The following is a 22,432-nucleotide window of genomic DNA, read 5'->3' on the forward strand; positions in this document are numbered from 1 at the left end:
TGTAACCATAATAAAATCCACAGTTTGTCGAGCAGACACATTAATGATGACGTGAACTTTCGGGTTATGCTACCTGTAAAGGCTGAATGAAAACAGACCGTCTGCACTGTGTTTGGACTCTGTGCATCTTTATGAGAATAGAAGCTTCCTATTGGGAGAAGCTCTTCTCTTTGTCTCCAGTCCATTGCCAAACAAGCAGAATGTCACAGTTGGGAGAGCAGTGCTTTTAAAGGGAATTGAGAGGAGGAGGTGTGATGGGCCATGACTGTTAACTAGTGCCTAACAATGACTCAAAAGAAAAATCCCAATGGTTTCTGGCCATGTTTGGGATCTGAGTGACATTTTTTTGTGACTGGTAAAAGACAAGCAGAAAGTGTAGCCATGTGAACTGCTTCATCTACATACAGAGAGGCTACTTCAGTCAAGCTGTTGAGAGGACTTTCTCATAGGTCTGTTTCATTTGTATTCTGTGTTACGTGACAGACAACATGGTCTGATTGAGGACGTCATCTCATTTAGTTCCAGCAACCTGGACCTCCAGGCCTGCTGTCATATTGCAGCTGTGGTGCACCCTTGTGGCTATTTTACTCACATTTTAGTATGACATAGAATAATTGTGATGTCAAAATTCCCTTTAATAACATGGGTTAAGGTTACATCTAATGCACGGTTAAAAAAGAGTCACATGTGAAATTCCCTGACTTCTCCCTGACTTTAACAGACTAAAAAGCAGAAATTCAATGACCTCCAGTATAATGAACAGAAAAACATGCTGCCGTTGTGCTGAGCAGACAAGAAACTGCAACATTTCTGTTCCAAACTGGCTGCAACACGCCCCTCTGTTTGCACTGATATTATAAGAAATTAAATACACGTCTAAATATTTGCTGCAGAGGGAAAAAAAAAAGATCTGACAGTAACAGTAATAAGATCGCAACTCTTCGATCCACTAGAGGATGCTGCGTCAGCGTCATGTTTTGCTTGGCCTTGGCGTGAAAAGTAAAATGCCTTAGCACCAAAAACCATCATGATTTGGGTTTAATGTGACACGGTGGCAATTAAGTCAGGCTTATCCACCAGAACTACGTAGTTGGGGTGAGGACAAGATCGTGGCTTGGGCTGAAATAAGTCCTTTTACGTAAGTAACGTTACGCAAGTTACTTAACGTACATTACATTATGCTATTTATGTTACATCATGTAAGTAACATACTTACGTTACTTAAAAGAAATCCTGATTGACTTTTGCTTTCTTGGGCACCTCGAACATCGGCCCTGTGGGTGAAACCTCCTTCAGCAGTGGTCATAAACGCGTGAACTTTTCCTCACAACAACACAGTATTCTCTGGTTGACTGACAGGTGTATTACAGGCATTGGCGTGATATCGGGCTGGGTAATGTTATCAAATTGTTTTGTCTGACAAACAGAACAAAACCACCGAATTTTCTTTTTGTTATCATGGCAGACAAAGAAAAGCAGCAAATTCTGAAAAATGTGAAGCTGAAACTGAGAATACTGTGCACTTTTGTTTTACAAATTACTGAAACAATTAAGTGATTGTCAAAAATATATATGAATCTTGTGTGGGATTATTTCATTGCAAGTTAAAATTGGAATATCGCTGTCAATGAGAAGTCAGTGAAGAGATATCATGGTAAAGATGAAATAAAAAGAGGGGAGAAAAAGTTGAGTGAAGAGAGCAAAAGAAAAAGGAGACAAGTACTGAAGAAAAATAAAGGACAGATGGAGAAAAGAAAAATGAAGAGCAACGGCAAAGAAAAGAAGAAGTAGAGAAACAGTAAAGACAAACGAAACAGAAAGCAAAAGACAGAGGAAGACAGAAAACACAAAGTCCAACAAGCTAAAGGGACTAAAGGAAAAAGAAAGGGTGAAGAGGAGAACGGCGAAGACAAAAGTGTTAATGTAAGCAGCTACTGTTCTACTGCAGGCTTCAGGAGCTGAAGACTCCGCAGCTAAATCTCCCCACAAGAAGGAACAAGAAAAATGACTTTCAGAGAGAATGTCCTTTGTTGTTGTTTGTGGGGCGAGCGAGCGACACAGCAGTGAAGGAGCAGATAAGTAGAGAGAGGGGGAGCGAAAAACACAAAAACAGATCGAAAGGATAAGTTGCTGTATTATGGAACAATTTCATAGCAACACTTCCAAATTCTCTTTTAACTCCCAGCCAAGAAAAAATTCAATAGAACTTATCACAACAAGCAAAGTGTTTTTACAGGACTTTAATGTGTACCCTACCAGGGGGGGAATTCAAGCAATGAGCGTGTGTGTGTGTGTGTGTGTGTGTGTGTGTGTACAAAGCCCAGGTAAACAGACATTCGATTATTGAAGGGCTGTTACTACATTTTCAAAAGTAGCTAATGTCAGAGTGAGTTTAAATCATCTTCACATCAAGAGATAATGTCGGTACTTTCAAAATATATGTGCGTCATTGTGGCCTGAAGTAAAGTGTTTAAATGTCTCATTGGAAAATCCACTCAGGAAATTTTGGATTATAATAAAAGTATTTCAGTGCAACAACAGTGATCCACAAAACACACTTACTGCATATAATTATATATATATATATATATATATATGCATATATATATATATATATATATATATATATATATATCATTCAGGGTTTAGAGAATTTGTTTTCCTGAGTTTCACAAACACTTGCACAGACATCCCTGGCTCACAGGTTTCACATTGGGTATAGATTTAACTTTGTTGACCCTGTTGCTGTTCCATTACCTGAGTTTTTGCAGTGGAAAAAGTACTAAGATCTTTTACTTCAAGAAAAGTATCGATACCACGGTGTAAAAGTACTCAATTACAAGTCAAAGTTCGGCTTTCAACTCCTGCTTAAGTAAAATGACTTCAGTAAGGAGACGTGTACTTTAAATACTAAAAGTAAATGTTAGAGCCATTTATAAAGCCAAGGTTATCGAAAATATTCCAGAGTCTTTTACTTTCTTAAAGATAAGCAGTTCTGTCATTTTTACAGCGGTGTGCCTGAGTGACAACGGTGGTGACTTTAGTCAGCTGTGGCCTCTGATTGGTTACAACATGTGACCTGCTGCGGATGCTGGTTGAGTAGTTTTAGTTAGAAGCTGCGGAGCTGTGAGAGCAAACTAGTTTTTGACCGTTGTTAGCGTGATTAGCTTGTAGACCGTAAATCAACAGGAATCATTTATTGTTCTTTCCGTTTGTTTTAGGCATTTCTGTTTTCTGTTACATTTGAACGTGTTCAGTAAACGGTTACAAGGAAGAACGTGGATCAAGGAGTCACATTAACGACACGTGTGAACTACATGCTTAGCTTCCATAGCTTAAGTGGGCACCTTTTGAAGAAATAGACGGGGCCACACTTCCAGAAAAAGTACTTGTTTTGCAGTAAAATGCCTTCTGTGGCTGAAACGTTATCACCTACGACTTTATTGTGAATTGTTAATCTTGATGTATTAGTGGAAGAGACAGTCACAACATAAATGTGAGGAGTGGTGAGACAATTATTGGATTAGAACTGAAGAAGAAAATACAATTCTGCTCCACACATTTGTGTTGCAGTTGGTTGTTTTGTATTCAGTGAATTGGAAAAGTTACTGATCTGACACGAGGCTTTGTCTGTTCCTGCTCCCATGTGTATAAAAGTCAGGTCTAATTTAACAATGTGCTTTACTTTATAAACGTCAGTTATTAAGAAATGTTATTATTATAGTTGTATTTAAGTAAATTCTGAATCTGAAAAGTAACCTGTAACTGCAGAAACTGTCACGTAAATGAAGGCGAGTAAAAAGTACAATCTTTCTCTCTTTCCTGTAGCACAGCAGCAAAGAAGATACACATTGTTTTGCACAAAATGGAAATAGTACTAATAATAGCTACTTAAGGGTCTCCGAGGGCGACGGTGGTGTTTGGAGGCGACCCCTGCTGACACTGAGCGAGAAGCGGCAGGTCGTCAGTCAATCACAGAGCTAACACAAAAGACAGACAACCATTCATGCTACAAGCACGGCAATTGGAAATTTAGAGCCACCAAATAACCTAAGCTGACTGTCCCTGGACTCTGGCAGGGAACTGGAGCATCCGCACTGAAAAACATGCACATGCCAACACCAGAAAGGTTCCAGCCTGCCATAAACTTTAAGTCCACATCCTTCAGCTTTTGTGGGAAACTTTACTTTAGGAAGGTAAAAATATTTTCTTCAAGACTTTTTTGTCAATTGACAGAGTAGTCTAAACACAAGCAGGTGTACTTTGCTCAAATTTAAAAAAAAAAACTAAACTGCAAAATTATAAAAGAATTATGATTTTTAATGGCCTGATCACATAATAAGGACAGATCAAGTCCAATTTAATTGCCAATAATTTAATTAAAACCCATAATCCTCATGTCCAAATTCACCTAAAAAGACTTCGATATAAAGATATGAAAAAGGGGCCAAATGTTTGAACATTTTGTTCCCACAGCTCCTGTTTCACCCTGAGCTCTCCACACAACCGAGATACATCTTCGACTCGAGAGGGTTTGTACATTTCGCTTGTGTGCGAGGGCTTTTCACAAGTGTGTTCTTGGACAGGTCAGTGCGGGTCAAGGACCGATGATGTGGGCCTGCAAAGCCCACTGAGTCACTAAATGCGATACTGAACTTCACAAATAAAAACATTTTTGACCTCGGAGGAGTTTTTTTTAAGCTCCGATTTAAGCTCTGATGAGATTTGGTGGAGAGTCAATAGATACCGAGGCAGAGTAGTGAGGCAGAAAATAATGTGGGTGCGGTGGAGGTGAGGAGGAGTGCTGCTGCGATGACAGGGTGATGGTATAGCAGCCAGTCTAGCGTATCTATCAGCGCAGAGCCAAGATGGATGGCTTAAACTGCAGATATTATTACAGCTAATGATTCACCTCAAGTGGCCATTACTCTGCTACGATCCGTCTCCCTCGCTCCCAGTTTTTTTTTTTTTCATGAGTTGGGGAGCTGAAAAGTGGAGTGAAGCGAAACACAGAGAGGGGGGAGAGTGTGTATGTGTGTGTGTGTGTGTGTATGTGTGTGTGTGTGTGTGTGTGTGTGTGTGTGTGTGTGTGTGTGTGTGTGTGTGTGTGTGTGTGTGTGTGTGAGAGAGCGTGTCTACCGTAATGTAAGTGTATGTGCATGAGAGATGAAATGCGTGTGTGACTATTCATTCAATATCCATCCACGTCTTCCCCTATCTGACCTGTCAGTGAAAAGACCATTTCCACGGCCCCTGGTTTGGATAGCAATAATGTCAAAGTGAGACTGTTGCTGCAGTCGTCAAAGAGAAGCTTGATATCTACCCACCAAATTAAGAGCACCCTCTCCACCACCTTCTGCAGGGACAGCGGAGCACTTTCTCCAATAGACTCCTCCAGCTCCGCTGTCACAAGGACAGATACAGGAGATCATTCCTGATACAGGAGATCATTCCTGATACAGGACATCATTCCTGCCCACTGCAATAAGACTGTACAATAACTCACCTCTGGCAAAATCCATCACACAACAATAACACTGTTGACTGTGTTTCTTGGTTGTTTGTATATAATATATATAGATATATACTGTACTGTATATACTGTATATACTGTGCATTTTATATTTTATATTTATATTTTATAGTTTTTACTGCTATTTTATTGCTTTTCTATTGTTCTATTACTATCTATTGCTTCTGTATGCTGCTGTAACGAAAAAATGTCCCCTCGGGGATTAATAAAGTAACTACCTAACCTAACCTAACCTAAGAGAGAAGAATGATTGTAAGTTAGATAAAATGAAGGTTAACAATAGAGATTTGTTACCAATTATTGGGACAAGAGCAGCATCACTCTGAGCCCGTCTGGTACTCCAGTGAAGGTTGAGTGGTGTCATTTCATCTGACGATCGCAGGGTTTTAATGATCAAATCAAATTAATAGCACAGATACAAAAATGGTATGCAGGTTGAAAGATCAGAGACACAGAGGGAGAACCACTGAACTAAACTAGTCCTGTACTCAGGGTTTTACTCAGTTACCCACAATATTAAATAACATAAAAACCTCTTCAGAGCTTTAGTTAGTACTATAGACGGTATCTAACAGTGGAGGCAGCTTGAGGGCAATGCAGATGTGCCTTAAGCTGCAATACCACCGAGTGCCACTAGAGGTTGGCTCCAAAAAAAGCCTCCGTAGGCTCCCATTCAACTAGTCTCATGAAATTCAAAGTCAATAAAAAAAAAATATCCATGAGTCGTTTCGTTTGGATACCCGTTCCTGAACGATACTTTTTTTTTTTATATCAATTGTACAAAATACATTTGAAGAAAAAGTTAAACATTAAGGTGCAAAACGTAGTTTCCGTGCAGTTTATAGGAATCTAAGCCAGGTTGCTTTGTGTAGCGACAATTTATAGATGTCCCTTAAATGCCTCATGTAGATGATAAAATTCACAGATTTTCCCTAAACACATACGATCAGTAGCTGCGAGCTCACCAGCTGTGCACAAGGAGGGCTAGAGGCTAGACGTGTTACATTTTGTGGCTTATCGACGCAATTGAAATGTATTCCTTCAAAAACGGTGCAAAAGTTGTGCTTTTTTCAACCAAAACTCATTAGTGTGGATGAAACTAGCTGAATTTCACTTTGATAACGAATGACAATGCATTTTTGATACGAGATAGTATTAGAGGGACTCGGCCGTTGCCACAAAAGTATCGGAGTTCAGCACTCAACCCTTTAGTTCAGTTTGTATTATGTCACCAGCTCTGAATGCAACTGAGTGTTCAGTTGTGTTTGGTGGGGATGATTTTTTGTTGTTGTTGTTGTTTTTTTTGGGGGGGGGGGGGGGGTTTGTGCCTGTTTTGGATTATTGTTTTGATGAACACAGTTTTGACAAACTCACTGTTTACTACCTTCAGCACCGAAGGATGAAATTCACATTGAGCTGATAACAATATTGGGTGGACAGAAATAGGACATATGAATGCTGGTGTTGCTCAGTGACTGCTGGATGTTTACTGACATGGTGACCTTAGAGGGGTTTTTTTTAGGTCTGTTCTGGCGTCACATCGGCTTCAGGTAAACTCAATGGCCAGTATAGAAAGAAGGAATGACCCAACCATGACCCCATTCTGTGTACAAGATGTATTATATCTCAATAAACATGAAAACATCTGATATTATTCATGAAGGCCAGATAAAATGCATGTTGATTTTTGTGTGTTACCTTGTAGCAGGGAGTGTGCTGACTCGGGTAAAAAACACCGAAGGCTCCACGTCGACATGGATGCCCAGAGACAGCTCCCTGTAGTAGCCCTCCACTTTGCCTGTTCCCCCGGAGTACTTGAAGTTCAGCACTGCTTCTAAAGTCTGCAAAAAAGAAAGACAAGGAATGGGAATAAATTTAGAACGAGCCGGTTTGACAGCGTACCGCATTTAAGGGGCTGATTCAGCCGACTGTGATGCACTGGCCGTGTTCAGAGGAATTTGTGTACGGAAGACAGAGTGTGATTGTGGTCAGAGGTCGCAGACAGCATGTTGTGTCCTGCCGTTCTATCAGCAACACCAGTGTAGTTTTTAAGATCAATGCATGAGAAGTCATCACGGCGAAATAATAAAAGCCCAGCAGAGCTGCTATTGTGCTGCTCAATGAACTGGAAGTATGATGGTGACAACGGTGTGGGGAGGGGGTGGATGCTGGCTCCATCAGACGATTATGAATCGAACGCATCGAAAACGGCGTGAGAGGAGTCGGTGATGGGTGGGTGAAGTAGGTGGGATTTCCTGGCAGTGCTCCACAGCGACGGGGGGGAGGTGGGACGGGGAGTAGACACAGAATTACTCAAAAAGTACTCTGTGAAAAGGAGGGAGTCTGGCGCAGGACAAGCAGTCAAGGGGGCGAAGGATGGGGAAATTAAAAGTGGCAGTTTATGGTGAGGGAGCACTCGCTGACTCAGGCGGCGGGGCTAAAGCGGGGTAAAAGGACCATCCAAGGTCCCGCTTTTCTTCTGATGCGGCATATATCATCTCTCCACATATTGCTGATGGAGGCACTGGCTCTTGCCTTTCCAGAACAAATTTCACTGATTCCTTGATTATTTTCACTCTTTATCCCCTCCTGTGGAGGCTGGGAGCCAAAGTGGAGCGATGATTCGGAGCCTGCTGGCTCGACGTCTGGCCTATTACAACCTAATGACAGCCGCACAGCACACAGACCAGATGAACGGAGATGAAAACAGCGGAGAAAATGATCATTATTGTAGACAGAGCACCTTCATCCTAAACTTATACTTATCCAGAACTGCATGGGCTTTATATTCTCATGCTGCACGTGCCGATCATCTTATGCATTCATCCTCGCCCGAGTATAATGCCATACATGGCTCCATCAATGGCAGTCTATCATTGGTCGACTACTTCCAGACTGAAATACCTCAACCCCTATTGGATGGGTTTCCATGAGATTTAGTTCAGACATTGATGTTCTCCAGAGGATGACCGCCTCCCACTTTTACATAAGCACAACTATGAGGTTGTTGGTAATTAGTGAAATATTTACACAGTTACAGGATGGACTACTATGAAATTTGGTCCAAAGTTCTGAATCATAACCACCGTAATGATGCTCTTACTTTAGAACAATTCAAACCTGTGAATAATCTCAGAAACTACTGGTTGGACTGGTGTAAAATTGATGATAAATAGCACCCCCCCCCCCTCCCCCGTTTGCAGCCAACCTTTGTTGCATGTTGTTACTCATCTCTCTAACGTCATATTTGGTCTCCTCTTTGTCCCTTTTTTGGGATAAAATATATTTTAAATAAATTACTGCTCATCAGGTTGAAAATTTAATTTGCTCAATAGTAATGTTTTTTAATAAAAACCTCCAAGAGAGATTCCCTCAGCTCTGCTTTGAGTTTAGTGTTGAGTTTAGTGTTAAAAAAATACTTTGCTAGAAACAAAAATGTGTTTCCAATTTTCCCCCAAAAAAGATTCAAGTTAATTCTTAAAAACTACATTTGAACCTTCACCTCAGGAACAAACCATTGAATCTGCAAATTTTGAAAAGTTTATCAGCTGGACGTGACCCATAAAAACTCATTGTCAGTGTGTAACGACTGGAGGCTTCAGGATTTCCCGTCACATTTGTCTGCTATGCTCAGACTGCCAACCCCGATTTAATTTTAAGTCATATTCAGATTGTATCCAGGAGGATTTTTGAAAGCCTGAACAGCAAAAAAAAAAACACCGCAAACGGGATTTTTGTAATCTGGATCCAAACCAAATCTGGAGGTGGTTTGAAATGTGATTCCAGTCGGATTTCCTGATGCGTCTCAGTCCGGACGCTCTGCTGGCTCAGATTGGATATTTTGCATCACACGCAACACGACACACGGTGACAACATCATTTTCAGAGCGACAGTGAGCAGAATCTATGTTACCGCGAGCACAGCACTATCAGACTGTCAATTTTCACGCTGCAGAGGACAACAATAATAACAGTCCACGGGACAGAAGTCAAAATAAACTGTATGCTGCCACTTGAAAAGCCGTGTCACCAGCGTAGCAGCGTGTCTTGTGTTACCACAGCAACCCATGCAGATAGATTGGTGATGTCTGCATCAGTCTGAACACAAAATCTGATCTGCTCACTTGCAAATAACAGTGTCGACAGTCTGTCCTGAAGATCTGTATATAATAATTTGATTTGCCTGCATTATGAGGCAGGATTGGCTTCCAAACTTGTTGTGACGTCATGAAATCAGTTTGTGCATACACATCAGATTTAAGGCGCTCAGAGAGAAACTTCTCTCCTTCTGCAGATGCATGCAAAATCAGTCTTCTAGTGTCCGACTGAACATATATCCACAGTGACGGGCAAACATCCAAGTCAAGTAGTGATAAGCTGCCAGAGGATTTGTTCCCTTTAGTTATTGTACTATAGCTTATTATATACATTCAGACAGTAGAGAGTGCTTTTTTATATTACTAATGAAAAGTACGTTAATCTGATATTGACTTCAATATCATTCAAATGTTCATTTTTCTCTGCCCTCATGATGGAACACTAAATAAAGCACGCTTGATGTAAAAGGCAGCAAATTAAAATCTTGATGTCCTCTCTGAATACCATTTTCTCCACTTGTCGTTTTCCCCTGCAGAGAAACAGTGCAGCCAATCTGCTTTGGATCTGGACGAAGCCCCGCCGCCTTACAATGCAGGTACGAGACAGATGCCTGCTGTGCTGGCAGCAGAATGAAAGGAGCAGCACATTGATACGAATCTCATTTAAATTGATTGACTAAAATCACTCTGATTTCTGGAGCCCAGACACTGGTTGGAGGCAATTTCCATCCAAGTCGATGTTTTCTCCCCTTGTTTTCCTCCAGTTTGTTAAAGGATGAGGTTGGTGTTATTTTGGATTTTAAATTAACGGGAGAAGACAAAAACCAACAAGTTGATCCTTCTAATATGACTGTCTAAAACTTCATTTGTACTCATCATATCATTGCGCAACATGTTGTACAATGATATGATGAGTTAAAATTTGACCTGTTTGAAGATCCAAAGCGTGTTTCATTCGAGAGGGCCAGTAGAAACAAATGTCATGGTCAAAATTCTCATGATTACATTGAAGCTGTATTAACTGATTCCTTTGAAGCCCGTTAGGATCTGCTGCCATTTGCATTGTCAGTTACATAGCGTGTCGGTAGAAACTCAAAACCTTTCGTATTTTTTCAAACCAAAAGCCCTCCAGCGTTTTATAAAAAAGAAACCCCTCATAAAAAGGCTTTCATTGAGAAACATTTGCAGGAACGTGTTGTGACTCAAGTTGGATGATCACATTTTAGATGAAAAATAATAGCAACCTCCGGTGCTTCAAATAGCATCAAATCACTGCGCAGCAGGACGTGACAGGAGCGACTTTGGATATTTCTCTCGGTTCAATAGAAGTCACGCTGTATTTCCTGCGGTGTGTAACGTCTTAATAAAGCCCGGACTATTGTACCTCCATCTGAAACTCGTTGGTAGCTGTCGTTCACCTGCTTACTGTTTACACTGTGTTTTAAACCCGGCGGTTGTCTGCTCCTGTGTGTCATCACAGTTGCTGTTGTAACGGGGGAGAGAACCCAGGTAGAGGTAGCAGCTGACAAAGCCCCTAAAACAGAGTTATAGGAACTTAAAAGGTTCCACGTTCTCCCGATGCGGAGACACACAGCGGTTCTTGGAGATGTGAAATAGTTCCTGCGGTCCAAAAACGCCTATCTGCAGTGACACATTTTCATTAATGATGAGTATTTTTAATAGTGACAGCAGACGTGAAAATATATGAATATGTTCTGTTTCATGCAGCTGTGTGATCTTGTGGCTGCCTGTGTGGTTGTAATGGCCTCAACATGCTCCTCTCCAGAAACAGTGATTGTTGTTGCCTGCCTCTCTCTCTCTCTCTCTCTTTCTCTCTCTCGGCCCCCTCAGGACCACATTTCAATCACGCTGCGCTAAAAATAGATCCGGCTGTAATGACTTGGCTGTGCTAGGAATAGGCCGGCAGCAAGGCAGTGCCTGGGAATACAGCCCGGGTGCACACATGCATCACCTCCACATGCATAGAAACACAGCCTTCATGATAAACAGCTTCATGATACACAGCTTCATAATACACAGACAAATTAGCGCAGCTGTTAGTGACAGAAAAATGCATGAGTGCCTCTCATACTGAGTTGAAATCAAATGGTTGCAGTGGAAATAAGTAAATAAATAGTAGTTACTGGATGTAACTGCAGTTCTACAAGTACAGTCATATTTTTTTGTTTCTTTCAGGGGGAGGCGGGAGGTCCCCCGATCTGACCCTGCATTAATATTACTATGGTTTCAAAAATCTGTCATTGGCTGGTTTGCCTTTGCTTCATCTTTAAAAACGCAGTCTGCTGCTGAGCGTCACAGACACGACACAGATGTCAGGCTGCTTTTTACCACGACTGCCGTCACTTTGCTGTGTCACAACAAAGCCTCAGAAGACTATCCATCACATCCATCCACACAAACGCAGCATTTGTTTGACAATAGAGGTGCACACCAAACGTCCCCTCCTACACGTTGATGGGTGAACAGAAAAAGAGAAAGACGAGAAACTGCTGAGGGCTCTTTGAATGCCTCGGCACTGAGATAAAGATCCCGACACGTCTTGCTGAGGAGATTATGGCATGGCCACGTCTCCTGACAGGAATACTAAGATAATGCGTCACAGCTGACAGATAGGAGGGGACAGGGAGGCGTTCACAATTGAAGAAGCTCATAGTTTACTAACTACTCTTTGTTGCCACCGAGCCCTTTTCTTGTCGTGGTGTTTCTTAGAGGAATACTTCAATTATTGGCTGCCTGAGAAAATCAATATTCAATTTAATCAGAGGACCTTCAATACAAAAGGCAGCTTCCCAACAGCTTAGCTTAGCACAAACACTGGACGTCAACTCAATGGACAGGAATATGGTAGGAAATCGAATGAGTCATTTTCTGTTTCGATAGCTCCAAACAGATGAACAGTCAGAGCTTTCTGATGTGTGCTTTTACGTGTCACTCTCACTTCTGTTCAAGTGTTTGAAATGCAACAGGTAACCTTTGCTGTTTATAAAAATGCCTAAATCGCTGCTGAAGAACAAAAAGAACCAAGCAGGCCTGCTGATATATGATCCAAATCTTTATAAAAACTTGCCATTTTTAGCATGTAGGTTGTTGGATCGGAGGTTGCTGTTCTTTCCAGCGGAGGGGGAGGAGGATACTCACTGTCGACTAATGGCAGGTTTATACCAAGCGGCAACCAATAGTGACGTCATTCATTGGTTTGTGAATGGCTGTAATGAAGCCTGGAGAGAGGCTGATCTGATCTGACGCAATCTGATTGGAAACCCAACCATACTACGTCCCGCCCATCAATAGTGGAAACATGACTGCATCACAGGCCTGTCAAACAGACATTCCCCCAAAAACATGGGTTCATGTACCTTACTTTCTAATTAATGGCAGAATTGATTTTAGATGGACCGCCAGAAAACGAATAAGAAGGAGTGACTTTAGTCAACGACACCAAAATAACTTCAGGAAAAACTGGATTGACTTTGTATTACATGAGAATGGAGCCGCAAGCTTTTCAGAGTGAATCCCTGCTGGCACTTTGAGGTATTGCAGCTTAAGGCACTTCCAAATTGGCCTCATTTTTCAGACCAGGAAGCTACGTCCACTTTTATAGACAGTCTATGGTTTATACCAACATTCAGTTTTACACATAAAGTGCCATATCAATGCAGACTAACTCAACATTACTACATATTCTACCACCAACCTACCAAACGCCTCACTAATTCACAGGATGCTTTGCTAGCACTATGCATGCTATGCTTAATCTATCAAGTTCACCACCTACAGTGACACAAGTTCTACTATGGTGAGTCAGACTAGATTTAACCTCACTGGTTAAAAACATGTACATTTATGTCATTTTTTTGTGGTAACTGTCTCTTTAAACTGAGATTACAAAACCACAATTGCTTGAAAAAAAAAAGACTTTTTGCACTTCCGCTTTCTGTCACTGTCTGTTTTCCTTTTAGCAGGAGGAACCTAACGCACATCTAATAGTAGAAATTGCAGACACGCACACAAAAAAAAAATTGAATTTCACCAAATGTTTTTACACCCTTTCAGCAAACGCAACAGTAAAACGCTGTGGTGTGAAACATCATTATCTTCCCGCAGACGGCCAAATTGGAAATGTCATAAAGCCCCCCCCCCCCCCCCCCCGTTTATGAGAGATACACTAACAACATCGATTTCTCTGTCTGTTTCACACAAAAAAAATAATTTCCGGCCTTAATTTTTAAAAATTAAAAAATAAAAACGCTGGTGAATAACATGTTCCATCCGTGACACTCATTGTCTGAATTTATATCATCTACCAGGGTCTTTTATATTTCCAGGAGTTTCTCCTCCTCCATAACTGGGACAGGTGGCTGAATGGCAGGTAGACCGAGGGTCCCGTTGCACTCTAACGATGTGATGAGATGAGATGGAAGTCTGTGTGCCTAATTGTCCTTAAAATGAGGCTTGACCCTCTGCTTAGGTTACATCTGCCTCGTGGGAGGGAAGCGAGCGGCGAGCCAGGAGAGCTATTTAGCTGCCTGGTGGCCCCGGCTTCCACAGGGAGCCGTGGAATGACCCGAGGGCAGTCGGATGCGGTATGTCCATTTGGGACTGCCTTTCGTATGAATACAAGGGTGTCAATCACTGAGCCAATCAGTTGGGCCCCCCAGGGTTCACACTTAAGGAGCAACGGTGAGGAGGTGTGCAGCACTCGGAAGTGAAATACAAATCATGTATTGAATGAGACTTGAGCTGTTCGCTGTCTCCACAGATTGGTGCGAGAAACTCTGGTTCATTACTGAAGTCATTTCAAACTTGATGCAACAACAAGCAAATGTTCTGCTTCTATACACAGCTTATCAACATAAGACCAACCTTCCTTTAGATCTAGCTGTGAGCTTTTCAAGGGGCAATGTATGGGAATGTGTGGCCTTGAGACAGCTTGACATTATCCTGTTTCTGCTGTGCTTGTTGGCAATTGATGATTCATGAGAGAAGAGGGCCGGCGCACTGATAAGAGTGAATATGTTCTGTATCGGCTGCACGGCGTAATGACTTGGCAATAATTGCTGGACGATGAGGAGCGAGGGACGCTGTGAACGAGCCTGTGTTGATCTGACAGCTGATGGAGGTTAGAGCATCTGAAACTGCTCGGTAACAACCAGGCGGCACGCGGACTGAAATAGCTGACACTGCTGACGGGGAAAAGGAAGTTGCTTTTGTTTTTTGAAAAAGGGGAAAAACACCAAGTGAAGCGCAGAAGTTTGCATAGCACGGTATAATCACTTCACCGGCTCCGAAACCTCCCGAAAACCAAACGCCTCTGTGTGGAACGGCCCCGAGCCGCTGCGTTTAATGATGGTCCTGACATTTCTGCCCACAGCGTTTATAATGTCACGCTCTGCACCCCCTCACAGTTAGGGTTTGCCTCTGATGTGGCAATTAGGATGGAAGACATTTTAAAGAGTGGGTGAGCAACCTATGAGGAATCTGTGACGAAGAGGGGGTTATGGGATGTCATGCTCAAGTTATTATAGGAGGTGAAGGATAATACAAATATTGTGAAGACAGCCGTACGACATAAAAGCTCTCCAACAGCTGCGCTTAGCTTCATCAAACAGGTGATCTGACTGTCGCTGAAACAGAGGAAGACGGACAGCAACATGAGGCTGGAGAGACGCTAATAATTACTGTTTTATAGACTATTCAGATGATATTCAGCTTTCATTAAAATATCTTAAAAGTCACCTATATCTGAAATCATGTCATGATACAAGCTGCTGGATTACATATTGACTATGTAACTAAACACTACTTCACTGTTTGTGTATTATTACCTCTTCGATTCTTATTCATGCATCTGCACTGCTTTTAATATCCAGTGTTGCACAACATGGTTTTGTTTACATTTTACATTTAAAGATGACAAAAAGCCACGGCATGTCAGCACAAAGTATGTTTCATCTAAACAGGTGGGAATTAGGCAGTCAGAGGCCGCCTGTAGGCACACATCTCAGGCTTCAAATGACGCGAGCAAAGAGCGACTGCATTGTAGCGTGCAGAATGTACCGCTTCACATCTTCAAGACATGAAACAGTTTACCTCTTGTTAATGTTTCATGTACGACAGGAGATTCAGATCTAATTTAATGAGTAGATGGGGGAAATTCACTGTGGGGATTCATATAGGCATAGTCATATAACGCCAAATCACAACACAGGTTATTTCATGGCACTTAACACAGAAAAGTCCTTACAGCAGAACTTTACAGCATTATACAGAGAAACTCAACAATTCCCATATAAGCTAGGAGGGAAAAAACTCCCTTTTAAAGGAGAAAAACCTCCATTAGTGTGAAGAAACAAGAAACCTCTGACAGAACCAGGCTCAGAGGTGGGCGGCCATCTGCTTCCAAGAGTTGGGGTGAGGAGGGCAACCACAACCGGTGGCAACTATTCATTCCTTCAGAAGTGAAACGTTCAAACAAGCTGCACTCCTGGACAAATCCCCACTTGAAGGACAAGTCCAACCCCCTATTTTTACTATACAGAAGCCCAGTATACTGTATTTGTTTCAGTATACAGTATCCAGTGTATTTTCTGAGGCAGACTTTTATTTGTTTGTTCATTATTTAATTCCAGCTATTTTGATTTAAATGTCCCTGTTTACTTGAGTCTCCTTAATGTTTTATTTGTAATTACTGTTTTCAAATATGCGTGTGAGCAATTGTAATCATTTGAAAATAAATTAATAACAACAATGAAGCAGACATCATCTAGATTTGGCCTTCAGAAAATAGTGAGGCACAGCTCTGCTTCTGGAACAAACACATGAATAATACAGATTACTTTGAGGCAGATGTTTAACAGGAGCACATTCACATTCGAGTCTGAGGCTGGATTTTTGATACCAGGGAGTAAAATAAATTCTGCCATTGATTTATCAGTTAGTATACTGTAAATTCACTATATATAAACACACAGTTTGGCGAGTCAGCAAATTGTAGCTTTTATCTGCCACTCTGCAGTGATGTAGTGGGCAGTCTCAGTTAGGTAACTTTCAGTAGTGCTGGATGTCTATGTGTGTGTAGTAAGAGCGATGAAGTCTGTGTTGGACAATTATTTAATGATTCCTTGTCGTGTGTGTTCACGAAGCAGGATTTTTAAAGTGATATTACAGCGCGGCTAACAGTTTAATCAGATGCTGAAATCCTCCTCGACTGTATAGGGCTGCATATCATTTACTATAAACACTCCCACTGCTTTAGTTGTGGATGTTTTCCTGTCTGAGTCTGCACTGAGATGCTGTTTAAAGGCTGTGGGTAGGTGTTGCTCTTTTCTACCCGACTCTCTCCTCCTCTTACTGTCAAGATCACACTGTCTTCTTAAATGGCTCATCTTATTGAAAGCATTGCTGCTGGCATAAGTGACGTGTTGCACGTTGCAGGCAAACAGTCGATGTTTTATCGACCAGTTTTTCTGCCATCGCCATGGTAACACTAAACCCATCATGCTCCGAAACGATGCTGACCGATGTTTTACGGCTTCTTTTTTTTAATCCTAAAAGTTACTTCATTTTTTTCCTGCGCGTGCTTCAAAGCTTATCTCAAATTAACCAGACCTGCCCTGAACTGACCAGCGACTTGAACGGGTCCCATTTCTCTACTTGAGCCGTTCCACCCAGCATCACGACTGACTGCAATTTGTATCAACAGTATTTATGAATCCTTTTATCAATGCATTGTTATTAAGGACCGTTTTAACCAACAATATGTTGACATCATTTAAGTATCTTTAGACATCTGTCCCATTGTAGAGGTTGTCACGTGCTTAACTTACCATAAATATTACACTTTGTTCTACAATAAAAACACAAAAATTCAAATGAATTTTTTGTCAGGAAATAAGACTGGGTTCATAAACACCAAAGTGCTTACTAATGAAAGATTGAGTGAAAAGCTAATAATCGCAAGACAAATACTGTTAAGCCTTTTTCTAAAGCCGACAAAGAAAATGCTGGATTTTTTTGAACACCTACTGTTCCTATTGTTAGATAATTAGGGGCTTTAATTTTAAGAAATATACTAATCTTTAGCTGTTTTTAAATAGTGTTTGGAGGTTCAAGTGCTTCCTGTGAATTCTCACAATAAAAGAAGCATTTCATCCACAGTAATGTGATTTCTTTTCTGAGTGTTGAATAATTCACTTACAAAAGCTTCAATCTGATTACAGGTTGTGAGTCATGAGGGGGACGGAAAGAGGATGAACAACAGGCACTGAATTTTGTCAGGGAGGGTAGAGTGGCATCTGTCAGAGATGAAAACCAGGAGACCACACACACACACACACACACACACACACACACACACACACAAACACAAAAACACACAAACACACAAACACACAAACAGTCTTCTCTGTTGGTGTGCGTTCGGAGGTAGACAGAGGACCCTCAGACATGACACGGCTGCTCCTTTATGTAACTCCACTGTCACATGGAGTCACACCATTTACCAGCTGGAAGAAAGCTCTCATCACCTCTCGGCCCTGCTGCTGTTCTCAAAGTAGTTCAACAGCCAGTCAACCACAGAGACACGAAGTCGGCCGCAGAGATGGGACGAGCCGAGCTGAAAGCCAGTAGCTCCAAAGAATGAAAAAAATGATACATTGCATGTTGATGCATGAGCAAACACACGCACACACACTTATGTTACTACACATCAACACACAACAATGACTTGTCAAGTGAGAAAACAGGTGGAGCTGTAAAGGTGAAGCATGCCGGTGTACGAATGTTGCATCGAGAGACGACTGCGGTGAGGCCAGAGGTGACCCGCGCAACACCGGGGCAGCCATCGAGCACGGCAGCATATGGAGCCACGCTTGGCCGGGCTCACTGCATTTCACACATGGATTCAAGTCCAGTAAGCATGATGAAATGCTTGGTTCTCTACTAATTTCACCCGCTGCGCTTGCATACACCAGCAATTTCTCTCTCACACACACACAAAGCCAAACAAACAGAAGTTGATGGCGACCTTCCGGGGATGGGACTGGATTTTATACAAAGGCTCATTTACTTGATGACTGCACATCTCGTTGTTCTTTGATATTTTTGGACTTGTATGGAGAATATTTCAACTTTGAGCAGAAAAAACAAACTAACTCAAATTACTGAACTCGTGCAGTAAGATTATGAGTTCACTTTTAATTTTGAACTTGCCAACAAATAAGTAACGGAGTAAAGCACAGTGATGCGCATCAAGCAGGAGGAAACAATAACCGTTGTGAGCGGAGCGGCCCAATTTGCGGCCCACGGGCCATGTTTGGCCCACACCTCCTTTGTTTTGGCCCCCATAAGCACAAGTTCATGCTTATTCTCCTTATTCTTAAATGCTGTAAAATCCAGAAGATAATGAGCAGGAGCTATACATTTTGTACAGCTAAAACGTACATAATATGAGTTTTACAGCGCTGCTATTGAGGTTCCATATTAAATTAATTGGCCTTCATCTTATATGCAAAACATGATGATGATTCACTCTTTCCTGTGCTGTGAGTGTGGACTATGTCACTGACTTTGTGTTGCCAGTTAAGATGAGAGATTGAGGCAGTGGCACACTAACAAGAGAACATTTAGGAAAAAAAATGGTTTTGTGACATTAATTTCTGCAAAACAAAACAAAAATACTAGTACTTAAATGAAGGAGTAATATTTTATGTTTGTGTTGTGTTTTTCTGACATTTTACTATATATTCATAAGGTTAATTTTCTATAAAATATATAATATTTTAATTAAATGTAATTTCACATAACACAAACATTTATTTTTGCCCTGCGGCCCTCCATCTAAAATCAACTTTTTGGCTGTTCATAGGAAAGAATTGGGCCACCTCTGTTCTTGAGTAAGTATTTGAAGTTGCGTCGCTTGATCACCAGAAGCACCCTTTTGTGACCAATGGTTGGTTCAAATTTGCAATTTCACCATGACAAATTTGATTTCTACATTATGACACCTCTCACCCTCTTCACATGAAAATAAATTACATATTCCCTTGAAAAGTTCTGACTTGTCACACACTGAAGTATGAAAGACCATATAAAACACACACAAAATAGTTCAAAATGTCAAACTTTGAGTCTCAGTACTTTCTTTGAACAAAGGCATGTCTCTAAAAAGATATTTGTGAATTGTAAGGAGCCGCGAGGTGAACCGTTCGACCAACTGCTGCTCTGCCGATCGCCGCAGCTAATAAAACGCTGCCTGAGAGCTCAGACAGACTTGTGCATTTTACATGAACGGTAATTAGAAAGACGAATACAAAACTGAGATGTCCCTGGGGACATGGATCTTAATGGACCAGATCATTTGGCCATCAGTTACAGACAGGAGGCCTGCGGTGCCACATCACAGAGTTGGCAGTGACGGAGCAGCGACAGGTCGTCGGGCACCAGACGTACCGTCTTCTCTGTGTCTTATATACGAGCACATCCAGCATGCAGGAGCTACATGCTAAGTAAGAGGAGTCATGTTGCTGCTGCCAGGATGAGGCGCCCCTCTGTGGCCTGTTACGGCATGCTGACTTGCTGCCAATTCTTATAACAGCAAAGTTTGCTGAGTCTCAGAGGAAATCAAGCTCATGATTCGCTCAAATATTAACAACTCTCACGTGAGCAAAAATCTTGAAGGTTTAATTTGATGAGTCACACGTAGCCGGCTTTTATAAAAAATGATAATCACCAGGCAAATAATCAAAGTCAAAATAAAAGCCTCGTGTAAATATCATCACTCCACATTTGTGGTAGTTTTTCAGGAAGAAATTAAGTGAATTAAGCACTCAATTATCACAACTGTAATGACGGCGCCTCCTGAAAAAGAGAACATCATTACATTTGGGCTTCATGAAAGAGTCGACAGCACTGCTCTCCAACTTATTCATTTATTTATTTCTCTCCAACTTTATTCACCTGGCTGAGCTCCACCCAAGCCAGCTGAATAAGCTTCTTCTATGTGAACAATAACAAATTGATCCTCAACACACGTTTTGTAACACAACAGCTTAAATTCAACAGCATTTCTTTATGTTTTCAGTTGAAGGATTGGGGGTGGGTGGAGAGGTGGGGGGGGGGACAGTTTGGGACTTCATGGCTCTGGCCCCACTGTTGCGGTCCAATCAAAAATATTGTATTTATGTTATTTACCTCCTTTATGAGAACCCATTTCTTTCCAGTTCAGTGTGAGAGTCTCTGCTGCATCTTGCAGGTAAGTTGCAGGTCGCAGTTTCTGTCCTCTGATCTCTGTGTTTCATTAAGGGCGGAGCTTAACTGTACTGACAGGATGTGGAGCAGACACAAATAAAATGAGCGAGGGGAGATTGTCAATCTTAATCAATCAAGTCGATAGCATCGTTCTCTCTGATAGGTTAAACAATAAATAGATAAAAAATGCCGAAATGGATCGCTAAATATACTTCGGCAGCCGTCAATATACCTACGCAGCCCGCCCAAATGAGTCTACGTGTGGGAAACACTGCATATTGTTCAAACCTTCTGCACTCTACTCACAACGGGGTGGCAGGCTGCCAGTAGTTTGTGAGCTACGGGTTGGAGACCCCTGGTCTACACCAAGCCTGAATCTCAGATGCAACATCCACGGATACAAGGGATGCAACAAGTACCTTCTTATGTATCTTACACATAAGTTACAAAAAAAAAATGCAACAAAAAAAGCAAAACTATCTATAAATCCATGTTGCTTTTTATACCAGAATCAGCCTCTCTGTGACACCTCCCCCGTCCCTCAGGCCATCCATCGTCCGATTTCTCTTCACTCATGTTTCCTCCCGTCATCGATCACTGAGGAACGAGGGATGTGCTTCACATGGCTGTGGCCTAGAAACAACAGGCAGCCGTATGTACTGACAAACTGGTGGACAGACTGAAGGCGTGAGGGAGCACAGCTGTGGTTTGCAGCTGGAACTTCAAACCTCAGTCAGAGAGGATCGTGTGCCGCAAACACGTAAACGAAAGCACTCAGAGATTAAACGGCTTGTAGGAATAAATACGTTAACAGTGTGGGATGAGTTGGCTTTCTGTGTGTGCGTGTGTGTGTGTGCGTGCGTGTGTGTGTGTGTGTGTGTGTGCATGTGTGTGCGTGCATGCGTGTGTGAGTGAGTGAGAGATAATTAAGACGAATCAAAAAAGCATAATCACCATGAGGTGTACATACACACACACACACACACACAAACACACACACACACACACACACACACACACACACACACACACACACACACACACACACACACACATCTCTCCTCCTTTACATGAACCTCCAGGCAAAGACAGTCAGAGCTGGAAAACTTTCCAAGACCTGACGCCAAACATCTAAAAATAGACGGCGAAATTGACAGATCGCCGCGCGCTGCACCATCCTGAAAAGATGGATGGGATATTAAGTCCATTTGTTGTCCCCCCGTGGCGTCAGTGGAGACAGTTATGTTAAATAAGGCCATATCTTTCACTCAGGGAGCCGCATGTCAAGACTCCCCCCCCCCCCACCCTGCAAAAAAAGGATGTTTCAAACAAGCAGAGAGGAGAAGCGAGCTCTGTGATAGAGAACTGCACCGAGGTGACCCGGCGACACGTTGAAACTTTCCGAAGGGCTTTACTTCTTTCACCGAGGTCTGAGCACAGGCCTGGCATGCGCTAGAAAGTCATAGCATGCTGTTGGATTCTTCAGCATGGTGTCGTAAAGGATGGGGATGGTGGCGCAACAGCCTGTGATGTG

General features: G+C 41.9%; 1 protein-coding gene across 4 annotated transcripts in view; it reads right to left on the reverse strand.

Annotated features, from left to right (window-relative positions):
* trappc9 (trafficking protein particle complex subunit 9) overlaps nt 1–22,432 on the reverse strand; it is a 231,486-nt gene that overhangs the window by 111,036 nt on the left and 98,018 nt on the right. For all 4 annotated transcript variants that reach the window (XM_069176536.1, XM_069176533.1, XM_069176535.1 and 1 more), the window contains one exon: nt 7,232–7,374. In XM_069176536.1, the coding sequence (XP_069032637.1) occupies nt 7,232–7,374 (143 nt within the window). The remainder of the gene's footprint in view (nt 1–7,231; nt 7,375–22,432) is intronic.

The sequence above is a fragment of the Embiotoca jacksoni genome, unplaced genomic scaffold (genome assembly GCF_022577435.1).
Source record: "Embiotoca jacksoni isolate LCO1_2020_lvr unplaced genomic scaffold, fEmbJac1.0.p SCAF_7, whole genome shotgun sequence".
NCBI lineage: Eukaryota > Metazoa > Chordata > Actinopteri > Embiotocidae > Embiotoca > Embiotoca jacksoni.